The 18,784-nt window shown below is 35.8% G+C and overlaps 1 protein-coding gene across 1 annotated transcript in view; it reads left to right on the forward strand.

Annotated features, from left to right (window-relative positions):
- The window catches only part of Dhc62B (Dynein heavy chain at 62B), a 123,007-nt gene that overhangs the window by 74,322 nt on the left and 29,901 nt on the right, over window positions 1-18,784 (forward strand). The window contains exons 19-26 of the mRNA XM_074185272.1: window positions 5,509-5,818; window positions 5,872-6,108; window positions 6,612-6,848; window positions 7,283-7,509; window positions 10,172-10,356; window positions 10,825-11,243; window positions 13,068-13,772; window positions 16,059-16,634. Coding sequence (XP_074041373.1) covers window positions 5,509-5,818; window positions 5,872-6,108; window positions 6,612-6,848; window positions 7,283-7,509; window positions 10,172-10,356; window positions 10,825-11,243; window positions 13,068-13,772; window positions 16,059-16,634 — 2,896 coding nt within the window. The remainder of the gene's footprint in view (window positions 1-5,508; window positions 5,819-5,871; window positions 6,109-6,611; window positions 6,849-7,282; window positions 7,510-10,171; window positions 10,357-10,824; window positions 11,244-13,067; window positions 13,773-16,058; window positions 16,635-18,784) is intronic.

Below are 18,784 nucleotides of genomic sequence, written 5' to 3' on the forward strand. Positions count from 1 at the left end.
ATATATTACCAATCATGCCACGAGACAAACCAAATTACTGTCGAAAATTAAAATGCAAACGAATTTTGGAAAAAAAGACGATATCACAATGGGATCATAACTCAATTCCAGAGAAAATAAACAAGCATTATTCCATTACAAAATTCAAATATCAATTGAGAACAATTTAATTAGTGGAATTTCATTGTTTGCATTTTTTTCTATTACACTTGAATTATTTTCCAAGATGTACTTTCTGAAAACAACTTCATATTTTAGTGCATCTCATTATCACTATTTTCAAGATATGTTGTGTGTATTGTGAAATATCTTATTTCTGTTATTATAGTTGGTTATTGTCTTCAATTGACGTATTCATTATTTTTTGGAAACACAAACTGAATTGAATTAAAATGAATTGTCCTGGACGGTGTGTTTACTCTTGGTTGTGCACTAGCTTTGGAAAACCAAGGCTAGTGCCTTGGTTGTCCGAGACTAGTGCACCACCATCATATCCCAAAGGATATCCCCTATCCTTCCGGATTTCTGGTATACTGGCGATCTGTTTGCAACTTGTGCCGTCGATGTATTGACATGTATCAAGATGGCATTTGTATAAGGCAGATGTTTATTTGTCGCAAATTCCAAGTTTGTGTTCCTCTAATCTGACTTATTAGGCCGACGTATTACCCGCTGCCATGTTCGCATGAGATTTTATATATGCCTTGGTTTTCTACGGTTGGTATATTAAGATATTTTTCTATGTTGTGTCATTTCAGATTCCTTCCTATGTCATCTGTAATTTCTCTGACGTAGGGCAGGATAGCATTGGTACAGTCCCTGTAGACTGTGTGTCGAATTTCTCATTCTCACTTTTATATTAAAGAAAGTATCTTGTTTTTGTATTTCTGTGGTGAACTGAAGTAAGATCAGGTATACCAGCAACAGCAAACACACCGCCCAGAACAATAAAGTCTCACGTGATGTGTCACGCTCTTCAGTCGAGTGTGACACATCACACCACCCAATTATCTCACTAGTCAACCGGCTTCCTGCCTGACGTGTATAATGTTTATAAACATCATTCACCTCAATGAATTGAAAGAATTTATTTTATTTCTAACGAAATGGATGAATTTACGGACTCTTCATCTATAAATAGTTTCTACATCTAGTAATTTATTTGGTTTGTATAAATTTCCAGTTGGCTCTCGATAATCTAGTTCATGTTAGGAATCACACGTTGAAAGGTAAGACCTCGTTGTTCCTTAGCTCGCACAAGTTTCGACTTCTGATGGTTGTCGTTCGTAGGGGTGCGACAGCTGCCTAATGGAAAAAAATATTTGAAACAGATTTTATTGAATCATTTTGCAATTTTTGTAATGGAATATTTGTAGAAATATTATCTCAACCCTAAATAGCTATTAAATATTGTGAATTTGATATAGTAATGTAGGTTTTCATGGCTGGCTTCAAAGTTTTGCTTAGTTTCCGGGTTTTGCCGTGGTCTTTTTTGGTTACAATCTCCATACTGGTTTCGGGGTCTATCAGTTGGTCGTATCGACCGAATGAAATTAATTTCTGCTTTATATAGTGGGAAATAACTTGCGATGAATCTTCCAAAATGAAGACATTGCACAGGTGCCCGATGGTTTTATTTCAACTCTCTGCGCGGCATATATATAGTCAGACACGTTGAAAAAATAAACCTACTCTATTTTACAAATCGCCAAGCTTTCGTCTTTGAATAGAGACAGGACGAAGTAATCTGAGTTTCTCAATTGAAAATTGATTATTAAATGAAATAATTCTTTACAAAATTAGAGGAGGAATCGTACGTTAAAAGGTAAGACCCTGTTATTCCATTGCCCGCACAAGTTTCGACTTCTGATAGTTATCGTTCGTAGGGAGACGATACCTGGTTGATAGTAAAACACATTTTAAATATATATATATATGTGTGTGTGCAGCGTAACAATCCCAAATAAGAAACCATGTCAAAAATAAGTGAAAGCTAGTTGAACGATTTCTTGTTGGTTTGAAAATGAAAATTCATATTTTTCACTAGATTGTATAGTTGATTCAGAAACAATTTTATAGATTCAATGGAGTACTTACATCGAATAAGGTATTGCGGTAATTTGTAATCTGAAAAAAGTCTTTGGGTGATTCTTCTCTAGATGAATCAGTTTCATTAGGATTGATGACAACTGGAATTATTTTTTTCTGATAATGGGTCTATGCGATCATCCGAATCCCTCACCTCTGCTTTGATTCTGGTTGTTTTGTGGACACATTTCTCCCAAGTTTCTTGGTCGACTGTTTCCAAAGCACTGTATAGGCATTTCTTCACTTCATACAGTGTAAAGGTCTTCCTCCAACACGATGTCGGCAGCTTTTCGACTCGTTCACTATGATAATTTGCGTTATCCATTACTACTACGAATCTCTGCTACAAGAGGAATATGTCGTTTCCAATAAACCTTTTCGGGTCCGGTGATTCTGGTTCCCGGAAAACCTCTTAAAACTTCTTGTCGACTCCTTCAAGCTTTTTCTCAAGCTCCTTTCAAATGTCTGTTCGACCCCCTCGAGCTTCTCATCGACTGCTTTTTCTAATCTCTCCTTTGTTTCCTGAAACACTTTTCCAAATTCTTCCTGAATAAATTCCTGTACTGTACTCACTTGGGAAGATTTTAAATTTTCCAATAAATGAAGGTACATCTGATTTCTTCTTTTTTCTTTTTCCTGTTTTTTCGAATCCCTAGTGGTAATTCACGATTTTCATTTCTGCGTAACTTTTCTTCCTCCCTCTGTCGTTTAACTTCTTCATTTCGGCATAATTATTCTTCCTCTTTTCTTCGTTCATCTTCCTCTCTTTTGCGTTCATCTTCCTGTCTTCTGCGTTGTTCATTCTCCGCCAGGCTCGCTTGCAAGGCCTCGAAAATTTTCTTAACCTCTTCCATCCCGTCGTAATTGACACTCCTTGTTTTCACCATAAAACACAGAAAATTTTCAGTCAAACATTCCACTTCCAAATGTTACGTTTTAGCCCCGTGGCTTGACCAATAATTGACTACACTGAATGATCAAACTCAACTTTATTTCACTTCAACTAAAACTTCAACTATTATTTGAATGTCTATCGACTTACTAGATCACTTCGCGTACCGCACTGTAGCTTCCACTTGACTGTGTCGATATCCTCGTGGCTAGCCTTCAAATATCGTAATCGAATGTCGTAGAAATTTCGCCAAAGTCGGTAGCATTACAGCCTGGCCACGGGGATCGGCGGTGCGAACGTCAAAGCGGGGGGCGAGGCGACCATTAGCGCGGCACAGATTGCAGGCCACGAAATTATCTCGATATTGCTTAGAAAGTAATAGTTTTTTGATTCAAGACCTAATATTTGGAAGACATTGTGGAGTACATGATTTGAATAAGAGGTATAGATGGAAAATTCCACAAGAAGTACGAGAAATACAGATTATATCCAGAAATGATTTTTGAGTATACCAGAATGAGTTTTGAAACCTTCGATTATATTCTTATGAATACTCAACCAGAATTGGAGAAAAAAGTTAACGCAAATAGAATTTTAGTGCCGCTGAAAAATTATTTTTGACATTAAGGTGTGTACTTACCTAACTATACATATCTATCTATATTAATCTACATTTTGTATTTATCTATATACCTATGTTGAAGAATTACCTATAGTATCCATCAGTATGAACAACTTTTCCCAAGAAAGTAATGGCCGCAAACGAATTTTTTTATAACTGAATTTATTTGGAACTATCTTTGCCCAAAATATTATCAGTTAATTAAATGTTACCCTGTATATTAATATTTCATGAAATAAAAACACTTTCAGATAATTATGTCATTTATTGCGAAAATATAAATTATATGACAGTAATTTTTCGTACAACTGAAACAAAAAACAACTTCTAACTTGTAATTGACGGTAGAATGAATAATGAATTTCTAACTTTTTAATCAGTCTTTTTTTCAATCATTATGTCTTCCCACAATCTCTTCACTACATGTTTAAAATTATGCTGTGGATGGCCAGACTTCCAAATAGCTGGTCTAACTAGTATTTCAGCAATAAATGTCTCGGTGTTCATTTTTCGCGATGAAAACAACTAAACTCGTTTGATCACTGCACTTTTCATCACTACTACCACTCGACTCCGTAGCTCGTGCCGTACTAATTCATACCTTTGTTTTGCTCGCCCGCCGCGCCGCAAGTCGCCGTTGCGCGTGGCTTCATAAGTACATTGATATGCGTTTATTTCAGTGGCTAGACGCTTCGCCGTTCGCACCACGCGAATATTCGCATCGGCGAATGTCCTGTGGCCAGGCTGTTATTCTCGCTGCTTTTCGAGTGGGGGGACTCATCGTCCACTCGCGCGTTCTCGGCCACGTCACGCCTGGTTTATGGCTATCAGAGGCGGCCGGCGTTATATATTTTCTTTCGGGAATGATTTACAACAGTATGAAATCCTTTGATATATCAAAATAGAAAAGATTCGAATTCCTCAATAATGTAAAAGCATTCTCTGACTAGGAGATCCCCACGTTTATATTTTAAAACAGCCAGGGATCCTGCGTTTATTTTATGCGGCAGACCGTTGAAAACTTTGGAGATTGTAACCAAACAAGACCACGGCAAAACCCGGAAAACAACCAAAACATTGCAAATTCGAGTTTCCGACGTGACGAATATTGGACAGATTTCATGTAAGTGTTGAATCATAAACGCGTTGTGTTTGGGCTCCAGTTGAAGCATGGCTCTGCAAGTGATTGCCTTGGGAAGCCTTGTTTATTTTTGATATCCGAGTATTGAATTCTCTGCAGATCCCATAGATGGCGTCTTCGTGAGGAAGATGTCATATACTTCCTTTAAATGTCCATTGTGTCCATTTGTCCATTTGTACTCAATTCATCAAATGATATAAAGGAAAGAGATTGGATACAAAATATATCTATGATTATACATCTTCACATTAAATTTTGAATTTTTTTTTTCTATTTCTTCACCAGTTCATGTGAACATTCAGATATTCATTAAAAAAACATTCTTGCGGAATTAAATGAACGATTCTTAATAAAATATATGTTTTGGAACTTTGGCACTTTCCACGAATAAGGTATTGTTTGAAAATTGTTTTTAGCTAGTCCTAATATGAGATAAAAATTGGATTTGTAGATGTAGATGTAAATAAAAAATATTCTCAAAATATGTTTTTTCCGTTAACCAGCTATCGCACGCCTACGAACGACAACTCTGTAAAGTCGAAACTTGTGCGAGCTAAGGACTAACGAGGTCTTACCTCTCAACGTGGGATTCCTAATACAGGTTGGACGATAGCAAGTGAAAATCGAGCGTTCAGCCTGCGGCTTGAACCATCGACTCACACATCGGCCGACTGACTGCGTGAACAAAGTACCCACGTCGAACCGCCCGGCTACCGACCTAATGAAATAATTTTATATTATTCATTCTTGATATAATTTCTGAAGGTTGGCATCAGCGGTTCTGGAAGACAATCTTTAACAAGACTTGCAAGCGAAATTTACGGATATACACTATTTCAACCAGAAATAACTAACAACTACTCATTGAATGAATGGAGAGACGATATCAAGAAGATATTGAAAGAAGCCGGGGGGCGTGGCAAACACAGCACCTTTCTCATTACAGAAGGCCAAATCAAAGAAGAAGTTTTCTTACAAGACGTCGATTGCCTTCTCAATTCAGGAGAAGTTCCTAACATTTATCAAATCGATGAGAAACAGGAAATATTGGATATGGTGAGGCTGGCAGCACAAGGTACTGACCATCTAGAATTTGTTCTTGAATATTTATATCATTTGTTATTGAAGGAGGAAATAGGAATCTTGAAATCAGCGCTCTGGAAGTTTTCTTCTTTTTTACAAGACGATGTAGAGAAAAGTTACACATTTTCCTATGCTTCAGTCCAGTCGGTTCTACTTTCAGGAATAGGTTAAGGTTATACCCGTCTTTAATAAATTGTTGTACTATCGATTGGTTTCAAGACTGGCCAGAGGAAGCTTTGGAGGAAGTCGCTCATTGTTGGATGCAAGACATCAATCTATCGGGTGAGTAAATATTGTGGGAATAATTAATGATACTTGGAAGGTTACATATTTACCGATTGTTTCAATAATGAACCTTCATTGCATTCAATTTGAATAATATTGGTAAACTTATTTTCAATGACAAGTGTATTACCCGTTGCGGCTAGCAGCCTCTTATTTGTGTAAACATTTTTACTTATTCTTATAGTTACGTCACGAGCAGTATGACGAGTAGAATTGAAAACAATAGAATGAAATGAACCTTTGGAAATTCTATTTCCCTACTAGAACATAAATACTGCCTCTCGACGCTAACCAAGATAATGAAACACACTTCGAGAGACATTTCTGGCCTATTGTGTAACAAACTTCTTAAAAAGAAGTATGATTATTAAAAATGTATGAAAAAGGTTACAATTCGAAATGAGCTATGATATATTAATAGGTCATCATTAGAATATTAAATCTACTCTATAACATAATTTCATTTTGGATGATACGTATCATATTTGTTTTTTTTGCAGATGAAATTAAAAATTTTTCGGTAATAGCGTGCAAATATTTCCATGTGGAAGCTAGAAAAGCATCAGTAGAGTTTTGTAATGTTTCTGGAAGGCGTACATACATCACCTCAGCTTCCTATTTGGAACTCATTAGATCTTTTACGGATTTAACCAATAAAAAACAAAATGAAATAATGGCAGCGAAGAAGCGATACTTAGGAGGTTTGGAAAAACTTTATCATGCGTCTGTCAGTATCGGTAAGTACAGTATCGGTACAGTACAATGAACATTTTCGTTGAACTTGAATACCTACACCCATTCATTGAAATAAAAAGGAAGACGATATCTTTAATAATAAATAAATCAATAAATTGATCGATGTAGCCGTTACTACCTGGTAGGAAATCATAATGGAGAAAAGATAATTGAAACTTTCTATGTTTTTACCACTTTTATTCGTAACCAACGTTACTGCAGTTTCGTCCTATAAGGACATTTTCAAACTTATACAATAAACTTATACAAAAACTAGTTGCATTATTAATAATAATTTTAGATTATTTTTGCTTCATTTGATCGTCGTTTCTCATATTTTTTGTTGACCCTTTATGGACGACCTTCCATCTGATTTTCTGGTTATGTTATGGTTGTGTTTTTCTGATCAGTATAAATTAAATGCCTCGTTCCTTAGGGGAAATGCAAAAATCCTTGGCGGAGCTCCAACCGCAGCTGACCGAAATGAGCTTAAAAGCTACTCAAATGACTAAGCAGATCGAACAAGAAAGCATAACGGTTGAAAAGGCCTCAATTGCAGTTAAACAAGATGAGAAAGTAGCCAATAAACAAGCTGCGGCTGCCCAGGCTTTGAAACAAGAATGTGAAGCGGATCTTGCCGTGGCTATGCCTATTCTGGAAGACGTAAACAATTTGAATATTACATCAATCTCTTTAGAAATTTTCTGCTTCTGGGTTCCCAACATCTCTTAGTAGATTTATTCTTGAAAAGTCCCTAACATCCATTGAAAATGTAGTGTACATATAACCGGTGAAAAATAATGACATTTAAATGTAAACCACTGTCTCTTCGAAAATAATATCTCATTTGCCATCACCTATATTTTCATGGATAGCATTTTCGATGAAATTTTCAGTTCTCAATTTTTTCTGTATTGTCAATGCTTAGTATTCACTAGTCTGTCACTATCCTCTCACTTTTTGAAACTCGTCAATCGTTATTGATGCCAAATTTTTCGCAGAAAACTCTGTATCTTTGCGTTCGAAATGAACCAGCGCTCATTTTGATATAATATTCATTTTTGAAATCAATCGATGTCAATTACTAATAGCGACTTACTTGTTATCAACCCTTACCCATCCAATAATTTTTTCTACTACTTGAAAGCCCTCTGCATTTTTCCCAAGTCTCCAAGTCTCACTGCATTTTTCTCCCATCTGTTTCATGACACCCATTCCAAAACAGGATTTTCATTTTTGCTAATTTGTACAGCTCAGTGCCTCACATCCACATAAAATATGACGATCTGTCTTGGTCCATTTGTTGCACCGCCTGTAGCTAAGGTTTCCGTTGTCCTCCTAATGGGAAGTGTCCTCTTTCTGGTTTCGTACCAAAGAGTTTCATGGACTGTATATGGAGTTGATGATCCGTGTTCGGCTAACTCATCACCTTTTTTGTTGCCTGTAGTAATTGAGTGTCCTGGTTTTCTCAGTTCATTATGACATTACCAGACCAGTTTCGATAAGCAACAGTATCAATTTTATATACAATAGTGAATCGTACAGTAGTGAATGTTGCTGTGAATTTTGCTGAAAATGAATCTCTCAAAAAGATCACTGTTTTTCAGTGATAATCTATGGTGCTGCTGTTCCATATGCTATTTGCGTATCCATCTGAAAAATAATCATTTCTCACTTCATACATAAACCCTGTTATGCTAGGATTCTAGATTATTTACAGAACTCACTTCGTTTTGAGTTATAAATAAGCGTTATTCATCTGCCATTCATCGGATCATAAGACCATGGCAGTCATGCTTCAGTGAAGGAATGGGGTGAATTCTCCTCTTCGTGTTATCATAATATTAGTCAAAATAGGTCAAAAATAAACTAAATAGTATTAACTGAATATGTTCGTTATGGAATTGGCCGCGGTGGTAGTGCGCCCGACTCACGATCGGAAGACCGTGAGTTCGATTCCTGCCTCGACCAGATATTTTTTCGAGAGACTTTATCTGGTTGAAGCTGGGATGATTCTGCAACCGTGTTAGGAATCACACGTTAAAAGGTAAGACCTCGTTAGTCCTTGGCTCGCACAAGTTTCTCAACTTCTGAGAGCTGTCGTTCGTATGGGGGCGACAGCTAATTAACGGAAAAACAGATTTTGAACAGATTTTTTTTCAAACAGATTTGCAAACTAGATAGGCTAGTAGCTTCTTCTCTAGAGCTTTATCGGTAGAGGAAGCTACGGTGTTAGCAAAATGTGTCTGGAAATAAAATATGTCTATGAAAATGGATTAATTATTATCATGGACGTATCACGTAGATGAAGGTGTCTGTTTTGACAACATATAAAAGCGAATCTTCTCATCTTCATTTTTTACACTTTATGTAATATACTGAAAGCTTCAGTTTATTTTTTCAAATAAGGGCTTTAATTGTAAACCACTTATTATTATATATATATATATATATATATATATATATATATATATATATATATATATATATATATATATATATATATATATATATATATATATATATATACGATGTGTTGTTCTTCCGGGTGTTCATCCGTTGGGTACTATTCGATAGTACCCAACGGATGAACACCCGGAAGAACAACACATCATATTCTAGCATCCGTGAAAACCTACATTGTAATATATATATACATGTATATATATATATATATATATATATATATATATATATATATATATATATAACTGACCTTTAGAAAACCCATGACTCCACATAACTCAATGCATTATCAGAAGTTTTTCAAATATAACAATGAAATACTTCTATTTCTAGCTGATAAAATCAGTCAATTTCAATGTTGCTTATAAGGAAGACATTTAATGATGACATAAAAAACTTTCTATTGTTTAACTTGTTACCGTTTTCATTCTAACAGAAAAAATACTTTTTTTTTTATCCTCTATTGGAAACAGAAACCTGCAGGTTGAGTAAATACTACTGAAAATTCACCCCTGAAAATTTCCAATAGCTAGACATATTTTTCCATTTCAAAAAACTGGAACATTCATCTCATGGTAACAATTACCAGATAATCTTTAATACTTCGGTTTATGACAAACCGATTGATGTTGCTCATTAATGTCATCATAATTTCTTTAAAGAAGTTGATCTCAGGATGTTTTCCACCGGACTATAGTTTGCATGAATTTCGAACGATTGAGGACATTTTCTAGAATATTATGTTATCTTCTACTTTAATAGGTTCCATATATCAAATAAAGGATTTTCACAGTTTCCAGAAAATATTTTACTATCATTTCTCGAAATAATTTCAGAATGCTGGATTTATCAATTTCAGGCTATCTCAGCGTTGGATACCTTGAAACCTGCTGATATCACTCTTGTGAAATCTATGAAAAATCCACCGGATGCAATCAAGCTGGTAATGGCTGCAGTTTGCATAATAAAGGGTCTGAAACCTGATCGAATTCCTGATCCATCTACGGGAAGGATGAATTTGGATTATTGGCCTCCAAGTAAAAGGTAAGAGAATATATGTTTCTTTATATCTTCAGAATCTGTTCAAATCTGTTTTTCCGTTCATAAACATTCACCAATTATTTTTGCTTCATCAATTTTCCAGTGGAAGAAGCCTAATGCATTTTGTACCAATAATGGCAACTGCAAAGTTTCTCTGATATATCACATTAAACGATTGCGATGGTTGAAAATATTCCGTGAAACTGTCTTCTAAGAAATTGAAATGTCATTCCGATTTTCCTCATTATTCTGAAAGAGAGATAGGTGTCAAAATTGAAAAGTTTTTAAATTGACGGATATCATGTAAAATCATGGTACTCTGTGGTACTCCATATTCAATTTCGACAATGATAAAAAATACTGACTAACAAAGAAATTGTGTGAAAAATTATTCACAGTTGGAATATTTCCGCATATTTGTTTTTGAGATTCTTCATTATCTACGCTTTCTAATAATTTTAATCTCTTTAGACTATTGGGAGAAATGAACTTTCTTCAGGCTTTGAAAGAGTTTGATAAGGACAACATCAAGCCCGACATCATGGCGAAACTGCGAAAAGAATACATCCCTCATAAAGACTTCAAACCGTCCATTGTTGCTAAAGCGTCCAGTGCAGCTGAGGGTTTATGCAAATGGATCATAGCAATGGATATGTACGATAAGGTCTATAAAGTTGTGGCTCCAAAAAAGGCAAAGCTGGCAGCTGCAGAACAGGAATTTGCCGCGATGATGGCAATGTTGACAGAGAAAAGAAATGAAGTACAAAAATTGGAAGCACAACTGGCAATTCTCAACGAAAAACTCGCTGAGGCAGAAAAAAAACAGACTGAGCTTCAGGACGAAGTCAATTTATGCAATAATAAACTTATACGAGCCAAAAAGTTGATTGGTAAGTTGGGGAGTTTCAAAAATGGTAGGTTTAAAAACAGAGAAATTGTAAATAGGCTCGACGTTAATTCGGTTCAAAATTATGGTTTTACATCGACCAACTGCAACTGCAAAAATGAAACATCGAAAATTCTGTTAGCATGCAATCACCGAAATGCTTTCAACATCTGATTACAAGGATATTCACTACCATATTCGACATAAAGTGAAATTACTGGTAATATAATCATCGATATCTCAAATTTTAACGATATCCCATTGAATTAAAAAAATTTTTGGCAATCAGATTATTGATGAATCGAATTTTATCACATAATCAAGAAATGTTAATGCAGTCAAGCTGCTGGAAAATAATTTCATGAAAAGGAAAAGATAGAGAAAGAACCATTCTGGTCATTCACATTTTGATTTAAATTTACGGTATAAAGCTATTCTCAATTATTGGGGATCGTCTTTATTTAATAAGCGATCCTTGATTGAAGATGAATCACCAAACAAAAATCAAATCAAATTTTTATCAATCAACAAAATTATTACAGAATTACAACAACAACAAATTAAATCTGTAAAAACAATAAATTTAATACGAATATCTCTTCAAACATATAATTTATACGGAATTCAAGTACTGGTAACATTTTTTTACATTCATAAGATCAACTGCTGTATACTTTTTTACTGAAAAATATTCCTGTTTATTTTATTCATTTTGGATCAATTTTTTTGTAAGGATATGGTAACGTTAACTGAGGATACTGAGAAATTATTATCATTACCATCTGTACCACCTAGAGGAACCAGCCAGAAATATTTCAAATAATGCCACGAATAGCTCTGTTGAGTACGGAACTTTTTCTCTTTTTTTAGGCCAAAGAAGGACCTAAGCGCAAAAGTAGCCCCGGTTTTTATTGAACCTCATCTTGAGTTTTGCGTTGTTTGATTAGTTCGATTGAACTGATATTTTGGTGTTTCTGTGTTGCTTTGCTGTGTTGCTGTATTTTCAAACAGATGTATGCTATTCACGATAATAATGGAATATCGTAGCTTAGTGTTATTAATTTTCATCAAGTAACGGGTCAGTCCATTTATAACATTCATATTCGTTAAGTCATCAACACTATTGGTATCATTCTTATCTTTTTCGATTGTGTTGGAATTTGAACACGCTTTAAACTATGACATTTACTTTGACAGTGACCTCAGGCTATTGATATTCCATCAACGGAGACGTTATGTTATTCTATACCTGTCAGTAGTTGCTGAATGAGTTTCACCTGGAGCTTACACCCATACAGTATTATTTCAATTTCATACATCCCAGAAAAGTAAATAACTGATATATAAAATTAGTAGAATCCTTAGGCCGGAATGTGAAGAATATGCTGATTTCAACTTTAACAACACCTCAAAATTCAGCCAATAATGCTAGGTTACCATTCATTTTCGCTTTAAGTACCTCTCAATCTCATGTTTCCAATTATACAGTTGTTCTTATCCTCACTATCATCAGTATTAGGATCGATAAGTCTGACTTACGAATCTAAATCCACATGCTAGGGCAGAAAAAGCAACATTCAGCGAACATTTCTTATTAGGAAATTCCAAATTTGTGAAGGAATCGTTGAGTTATCAATTTGCACGACCTTCAAACTTGCAGCTGTCTGCATAAAGGTGACTATTGGTGCTGATGACTGTAAGCTGGCTTATAGTTCCGAATTAGCCACTGGACTGCATCCAGGATCAATATATTTGCATATTTGCATTTGCCCTATCTTTCTACTTGCTCCGCTTTACCTCACTAAAATAATTAGTTGAATGATTTCAGGTGGCTTGGGTGGAGAAAAAACGAGATGGACTGCTGCTGCCGATGCTCTCCAACTCCAATACGATGGTCTAGCAGGAGATATCCTAATATCCTGTGGCATAATTTCTTACCTTTCCCCCTTCAACAGTTTCTTCAGAAACAAAATAGTGATTGATTGGCATGACTACGTAAAAAATTTGAAAATTCCAACCGCGGATCATTACGACATGGAATTTGTTTTGGGATCTGATGTCAAAATTCAGAATTGGTATATTGATGGCCTACCGAGAGACACATTTTCTACAGAAAACGGAATTATCATGGACAACTCTCGTAGATGGTCCCTTTTCATTGATCCGCAAGCTCAAGCAGCTAATTGGATAAAAAAAATGGAGAAGAAGAATAACCTTGAGGTGGTGAAGTTTTCATTTCCTGACTATATGAAAAAAATTGAAGTGTGCATTCAGTTTGGATATCCGGCTCTTATAGAGAGTATTGGAGAGGAACTGGAAGCTCCGCTCGATCCCCTGCTTTACAAGAAAACTTTCAAGCAGGCTGGTATGGAAGTCATCAGTTTGGGAGAGAATGTCATAGAATACAATAAGAATTTTAAATTATATCTCACATCCAAATTACGGAATCCGCATTATCTACCCGAGGTTTTCAACAGGGTAACGATAGTTAATTTTGCACTGACGCTAGAAGGGTTACAGGATCAACTACTAGGCAAGTATTCAATGGAATCACACGAATGAAAGTTTCACATATTCGAAAGCATATGGGAAACACAGAAAATATATAGTATTTAATTATTGATTGGTATGAACTGATCATGTTGAACTTACTTTCTCGTGTAAGTGAATGAAGTAAGTCATACTGATATTCATTTATCAATACATTCTATCAGGAATAAACTATATTAATTCCGAAGCCTGCTTGTCAAGTCACTGATATCAAAAAGCAATGATTATTCACAGATCTCGTCGAATAATATTCGTAAAGACATATTTCTTGTGCTCCATGAAATTTTTCTGGCTTATGGTATGAAAGGGTTGGCACTTGACGGATGACAGTTGATGATGCACCGTTGATGTACCATAAGACTTCGTTGCGGAAAAAAATTACCAGAGATACAATTATCTCACCGTTCCTTTTACTACCAGATTCAGCCCCTGTTTCGGGGAACAAATAACTTTCTCTGCAAGGCTGTTAAATATCCAATCTTGTTCCTTTCTACAGTTACTCCTATCGAGATTCAAAATTTTACAAATAGTCCACCAAAACAAAGTTTCACAGTTTACAATTTCAATCGCCCTCAATGTCCTAATCAAATGGAACCAAATATCCAAATATGATAGTGACTGAATATGAAATGCTCTTACAGAAATTTATACGTTCATTTTTTATTATGATTATGACAATGACTAGACCCTAACTTCACTAAGACAACTCAAATGAGTCCTACGGACTCGTGGTTTTATCATGCTGATATATCTCATGTTTCCGTTAAAAATCAAGAATCCATCGATAAAATTTTGAGGTCATTTATTACATTCAATAAAATACGTATTTACCATATCTAACTGTTCTCCGTACCGGCGAGAAGGGAGAGTATTTGTGTATTTCTGAAAAAAATGTTTCAAGAGATTGAAAAAACCAATAGATTTGACGTTTCCACAAGATGATATGATGTGGTTCCTGAGAGCTAGCTTGCTGTATTTATATCAAGGATCTTCCATCAAGTGCTTCCTATCTTTGAATTTGAATGGGAGAAAGTGTGTGTTAGATATTATCGAAATTATTCATTCATTCGAAAGACCCACTGATGCCATTGTGTGTGGAATATAACATCTTTCAAATGACCGCCACAGCTTCTGCGGGTGAAGCGCATCCAAAACGTCCGATTTTCCGTGCCTCTGGCACATACATGAGGCTGAATTTGACCGATGGCATAGGTTATGTTTCAGGTGGTTTGTGGTTTAATCGCATATACCTGGGACTCAAGAATACTCAACAAGAAAATTTCTGAGGAAGTCAAATCGCACGATTTCTGTGGACAGTTCACATCACATCCACGTGAGATGGCCATGCATCATCGACCTAAAGTGCTCACCGTTGACAGTGGTGGCCTGGCCAACGTCGTTCTCAAAGAAATATGACCCGATGACGCCACCAGCCCGAAATCTACGCCAAACAGTGACTTTTTCGGGATGCATTGGACGCTCTTAGATCTCATGTGGATTCGTATCGTTCCAAATTACACAATTTTGTTTGTTCACGCACCTATTCATCCAGAAATGTTTTTCATCGCTGAATATGATTTTTCGATGAATATTAGGGTCGATGGCAGTTGCTCCAAAGCCCATTTTTAGCGAACACACGTCGTTGTCTATGGTCGTTTACCTTCAGATCCTAGGTCATTCGAATTTTGTAAGGGTGCAGACTCGTCACGACGGAAAATTTGCCAAATTATTATCTGCAAAAGGCCGAGTTCTTGTGAGGCGAAATCGACTACCTAGAGTTCTTTTACGTTTCGTCGACGTGCTGGTATTGGTCGATCGTTTACTGAACTAGTGGATACAAATTGTACCACCACATTGCGAACAGTCCTCTCAGTAGGACAATTATGGCGACTGTAAAATGGGTGAAACGCGCGGTATGTTGTACGAACAGAACACCAATTTTTATTTGCAGGTGTTGTTGAATGCTATATCCGTCTATGGTAATTTGGCTAAAGAGACTGAATAAACGACAACTAATTTGACAGATGTAGCTTCAACGACATGGCAGTTATTGATTGTCAAAGAAGTCCCTGTTGGAAGACCTTTTATGTTAAGATCAATTTTCAACCCGATTTCACTTTGGTTAATTGATTTTTGAGAGTTAGTTAGATTCTTTCCTGATGACATGAAATAGTTTCCAATACGTGTCACATATTCGAATCGATGTTATATTTTCAAACAGTTATTTTCAGGATAATATAATTTAACATCCTGAATTATCATTCCATAGGAATTGTGGTAGCTGTTGAGAAACCAGAACTTCAACAATTGAAGGAAGAACTAATAGTGCAAAAGGCTGAGAATAAAGGGGCGCTCCAGCAGACTGAAGAAAAAATATTGAAAACGCTCTCGGAGTCGAAAGGAGACATCCTCGAAGACGAAAGTGCGATTCAAATTTTAGACGAATCAAAAATTTTGTCGATTGAGATCATGGAAAAACAAGAAAAATCTTTTGAAATAGAGAAGTCTATTGAAGAGTTCCGAGTGAAGTACCAGGGTGTATCCGGACATTCAGCTGTTTTGTATTATTGCATATCGGATCTGGCTAACGTTGATCCCATGTACCAGTACTCTTTGGAGTGGTTTATCAATCTCTATATTGGCTCGATTCAAAGGGCAGAAAAGTTCCGCAATATCGAGAGAAGATGTTTGAGTCTTATAAACGCTTTCACTTTCGACTTGTACAGCAACATAACACGTTCTCTCTTTGAAAAAGATAAATTACTATTTTCGTTTCTACTCTGCTCTAAAATCATGATCTCCCAGGGAAAACTGGATGAGCGAGAATTTATGTTTCTTCTGACAGGTAACATATATTTAATGATAAGAAATAAATATGATTTTCATATCGATACTAGCTGTCCCGGCAAAAGTTTGCTACATAAATTATTTCTAGTGAATTCCTAGAGTAGAAAATAAGAACTAACTCATTGTAAGTGTGTTTCAGAATAATAAAACTTTCAAATAAAATTAATCGCTTATCTCGTTAGTCGCATTAGTCTATGTTCAGCTATCACAAATAAACTGGATGGCTTGCCCACTCGCGTGAAAAACATGGTGTGCTCAAATCCAAGCCACAAACAGACATTTTTGGCCTTGTGACCTATTTACCTCAAACTTTATCTACGCTCAATGAATAAACAATAATAATGGCCGTAAACTATGTGGGGAGTGAGAGAAGGCTTATTGTGTGAGAGAGGCAGGAGACCAAGTAACTCAGCTAATGCCGCGCAGAAAGTTGAAGGAAAACTATAGGCACCTGAGTAACATCTTTCATTTGGAAGATTCGTGGCAATTAACTTTCTGGATATGGAAAGTATTAATTGATTTCATTCGGTCATGACGACCACCCGTAGACCGATTCTGGAGTACTTGCTCCTTTTCACTACCGGGAGTGAACAGTTCAAACTGTAATTCGTGGATTTTTGCCATGGCCACCGCTGAGGTGTGAGACGGTGCGTTGTCTTGGGGAAACAGGATTTTTTTCTGCAAATGTAGCTGCAATTTCTGTCTTTAGCTTGTCAAATAATGACGCGAAGTGTGCTCCTGTATAGGTTTTTGTGATGGTTTTTCCTTTTTTAAGATAATCGATCAAAATAACTCCATGACTTTTTCAAAAAAAGTCGCCATCACTTTACCATCTGAAAAAACAATTTCTGCTTTTTTGGAGTCAGTTCCCCTTTTGCAGTCCATTGTTTGGACTGTATTTTTGTTCATCGTCTTCCAAGTTCTCAGGGCCACGTTTAAATTCACCTGTCCAAAATTTCACTATGGTAAATGATGGTGCAGAGTCCCCATAAACAGAATCCAACTCATCTTTCATTTGTGTTGGAGTACAGCCTTTCGAAAACAAATATTTACTGACAGCTCGATACTCGATTTTTTTCATTTTCATAAAAACACCCACATCAATTTACTCAAACTACTGTTACATAACAACTACGAGTCCAAAATAGCTGGAACTTTGGAGAGTAACTGTCAAGAGATATACAACGGAATTCACTAGTCGTTATGTAAAAGTTCGTGATAGGAGTGAAAATTGCTTTTTCGCGTGGATATATCGCACATGTAATTGTTCTGGTTGGCAGCAAGAAAAAGGTATATTTTCAAGAGAGATTGATTATTAGAAAGAAAGGTTTTGGCTTTCTACTTTTCCATATTCACACAAAAAGTGGAATTTTTTCCAAAGAAATAAAGAAAGCAATCGATTTCAAAATGAACTCTCCAAAAAAATGTGCATATCATGCAAAAAAGTAACTTTCAGACACAAACTGGAAGAAAAAGCCCTTTCGAAACAACTTCTTCCTTATGAACAATGAATTATACGAAAGAAAAATACTTAAAAAACAACTACTTTTATATGAACATTGGATTATACAAAAAACACTTTCCCCTATTCAGTTCATACTCCAAACATTCGTTATGGAATTAATTCAGAAATCATTCACAGGATTTCTACACAATTTAGTATAAAGAAGAGGTAACATTTCACTTACATCATCAATGGCGGACATCGATATTTCCAAACGGAACACTTGTCTTATTGCCTCTTCTGCACCAATCTGGATAACATTACAAGATAAAGGCGAAAAACTTTCTATCCCAAAAATGAACCTGCTTTAAAAATATGCCCCTCCTTATTTAAACCTGACAGTATTTCACTTCGGATGCTCAGTCATAATTCCTCTGAGTAGATAAATTTCACTATTCAAATGCTCCTCGTAAAAGGAAGGACCTAGTATGTTTATCCCAAAATTCTCCACCAAACATTTATTCCGAATCTTTCCTGGAAATAGGTTTCCCAAGTATTATTTGTACTATTGCACCTATGAGGAATATTACTGTTGAATCAACCATTGTTTGTGATTTTGATTGGTTCGTATAATTTTTTCACAAATATTTCCAACCTCCCTATTTCTACGTCTTAACCACTTCGTAAATCATAGTCTCCTTTTG

This window comes from Leptinotarsa decemlineata, unplaced genomic scaffold (assembly GCF_025532065.1).
Source record: "Leptinotarsa decemlineata unplaced genomic scaffold, Ldec_3_MD MMD2_tig00026369_RagTag_RagTag, whole genome shotgun sequence".
Taxonomy (NCBI): domain Eukaryota; kingdom Metazoa; phylum Arthropoda; class Insecta; order Coleoptera; family Chrysomelidae; genus Leptinotarsa; species Leptinotarsa decemlineata.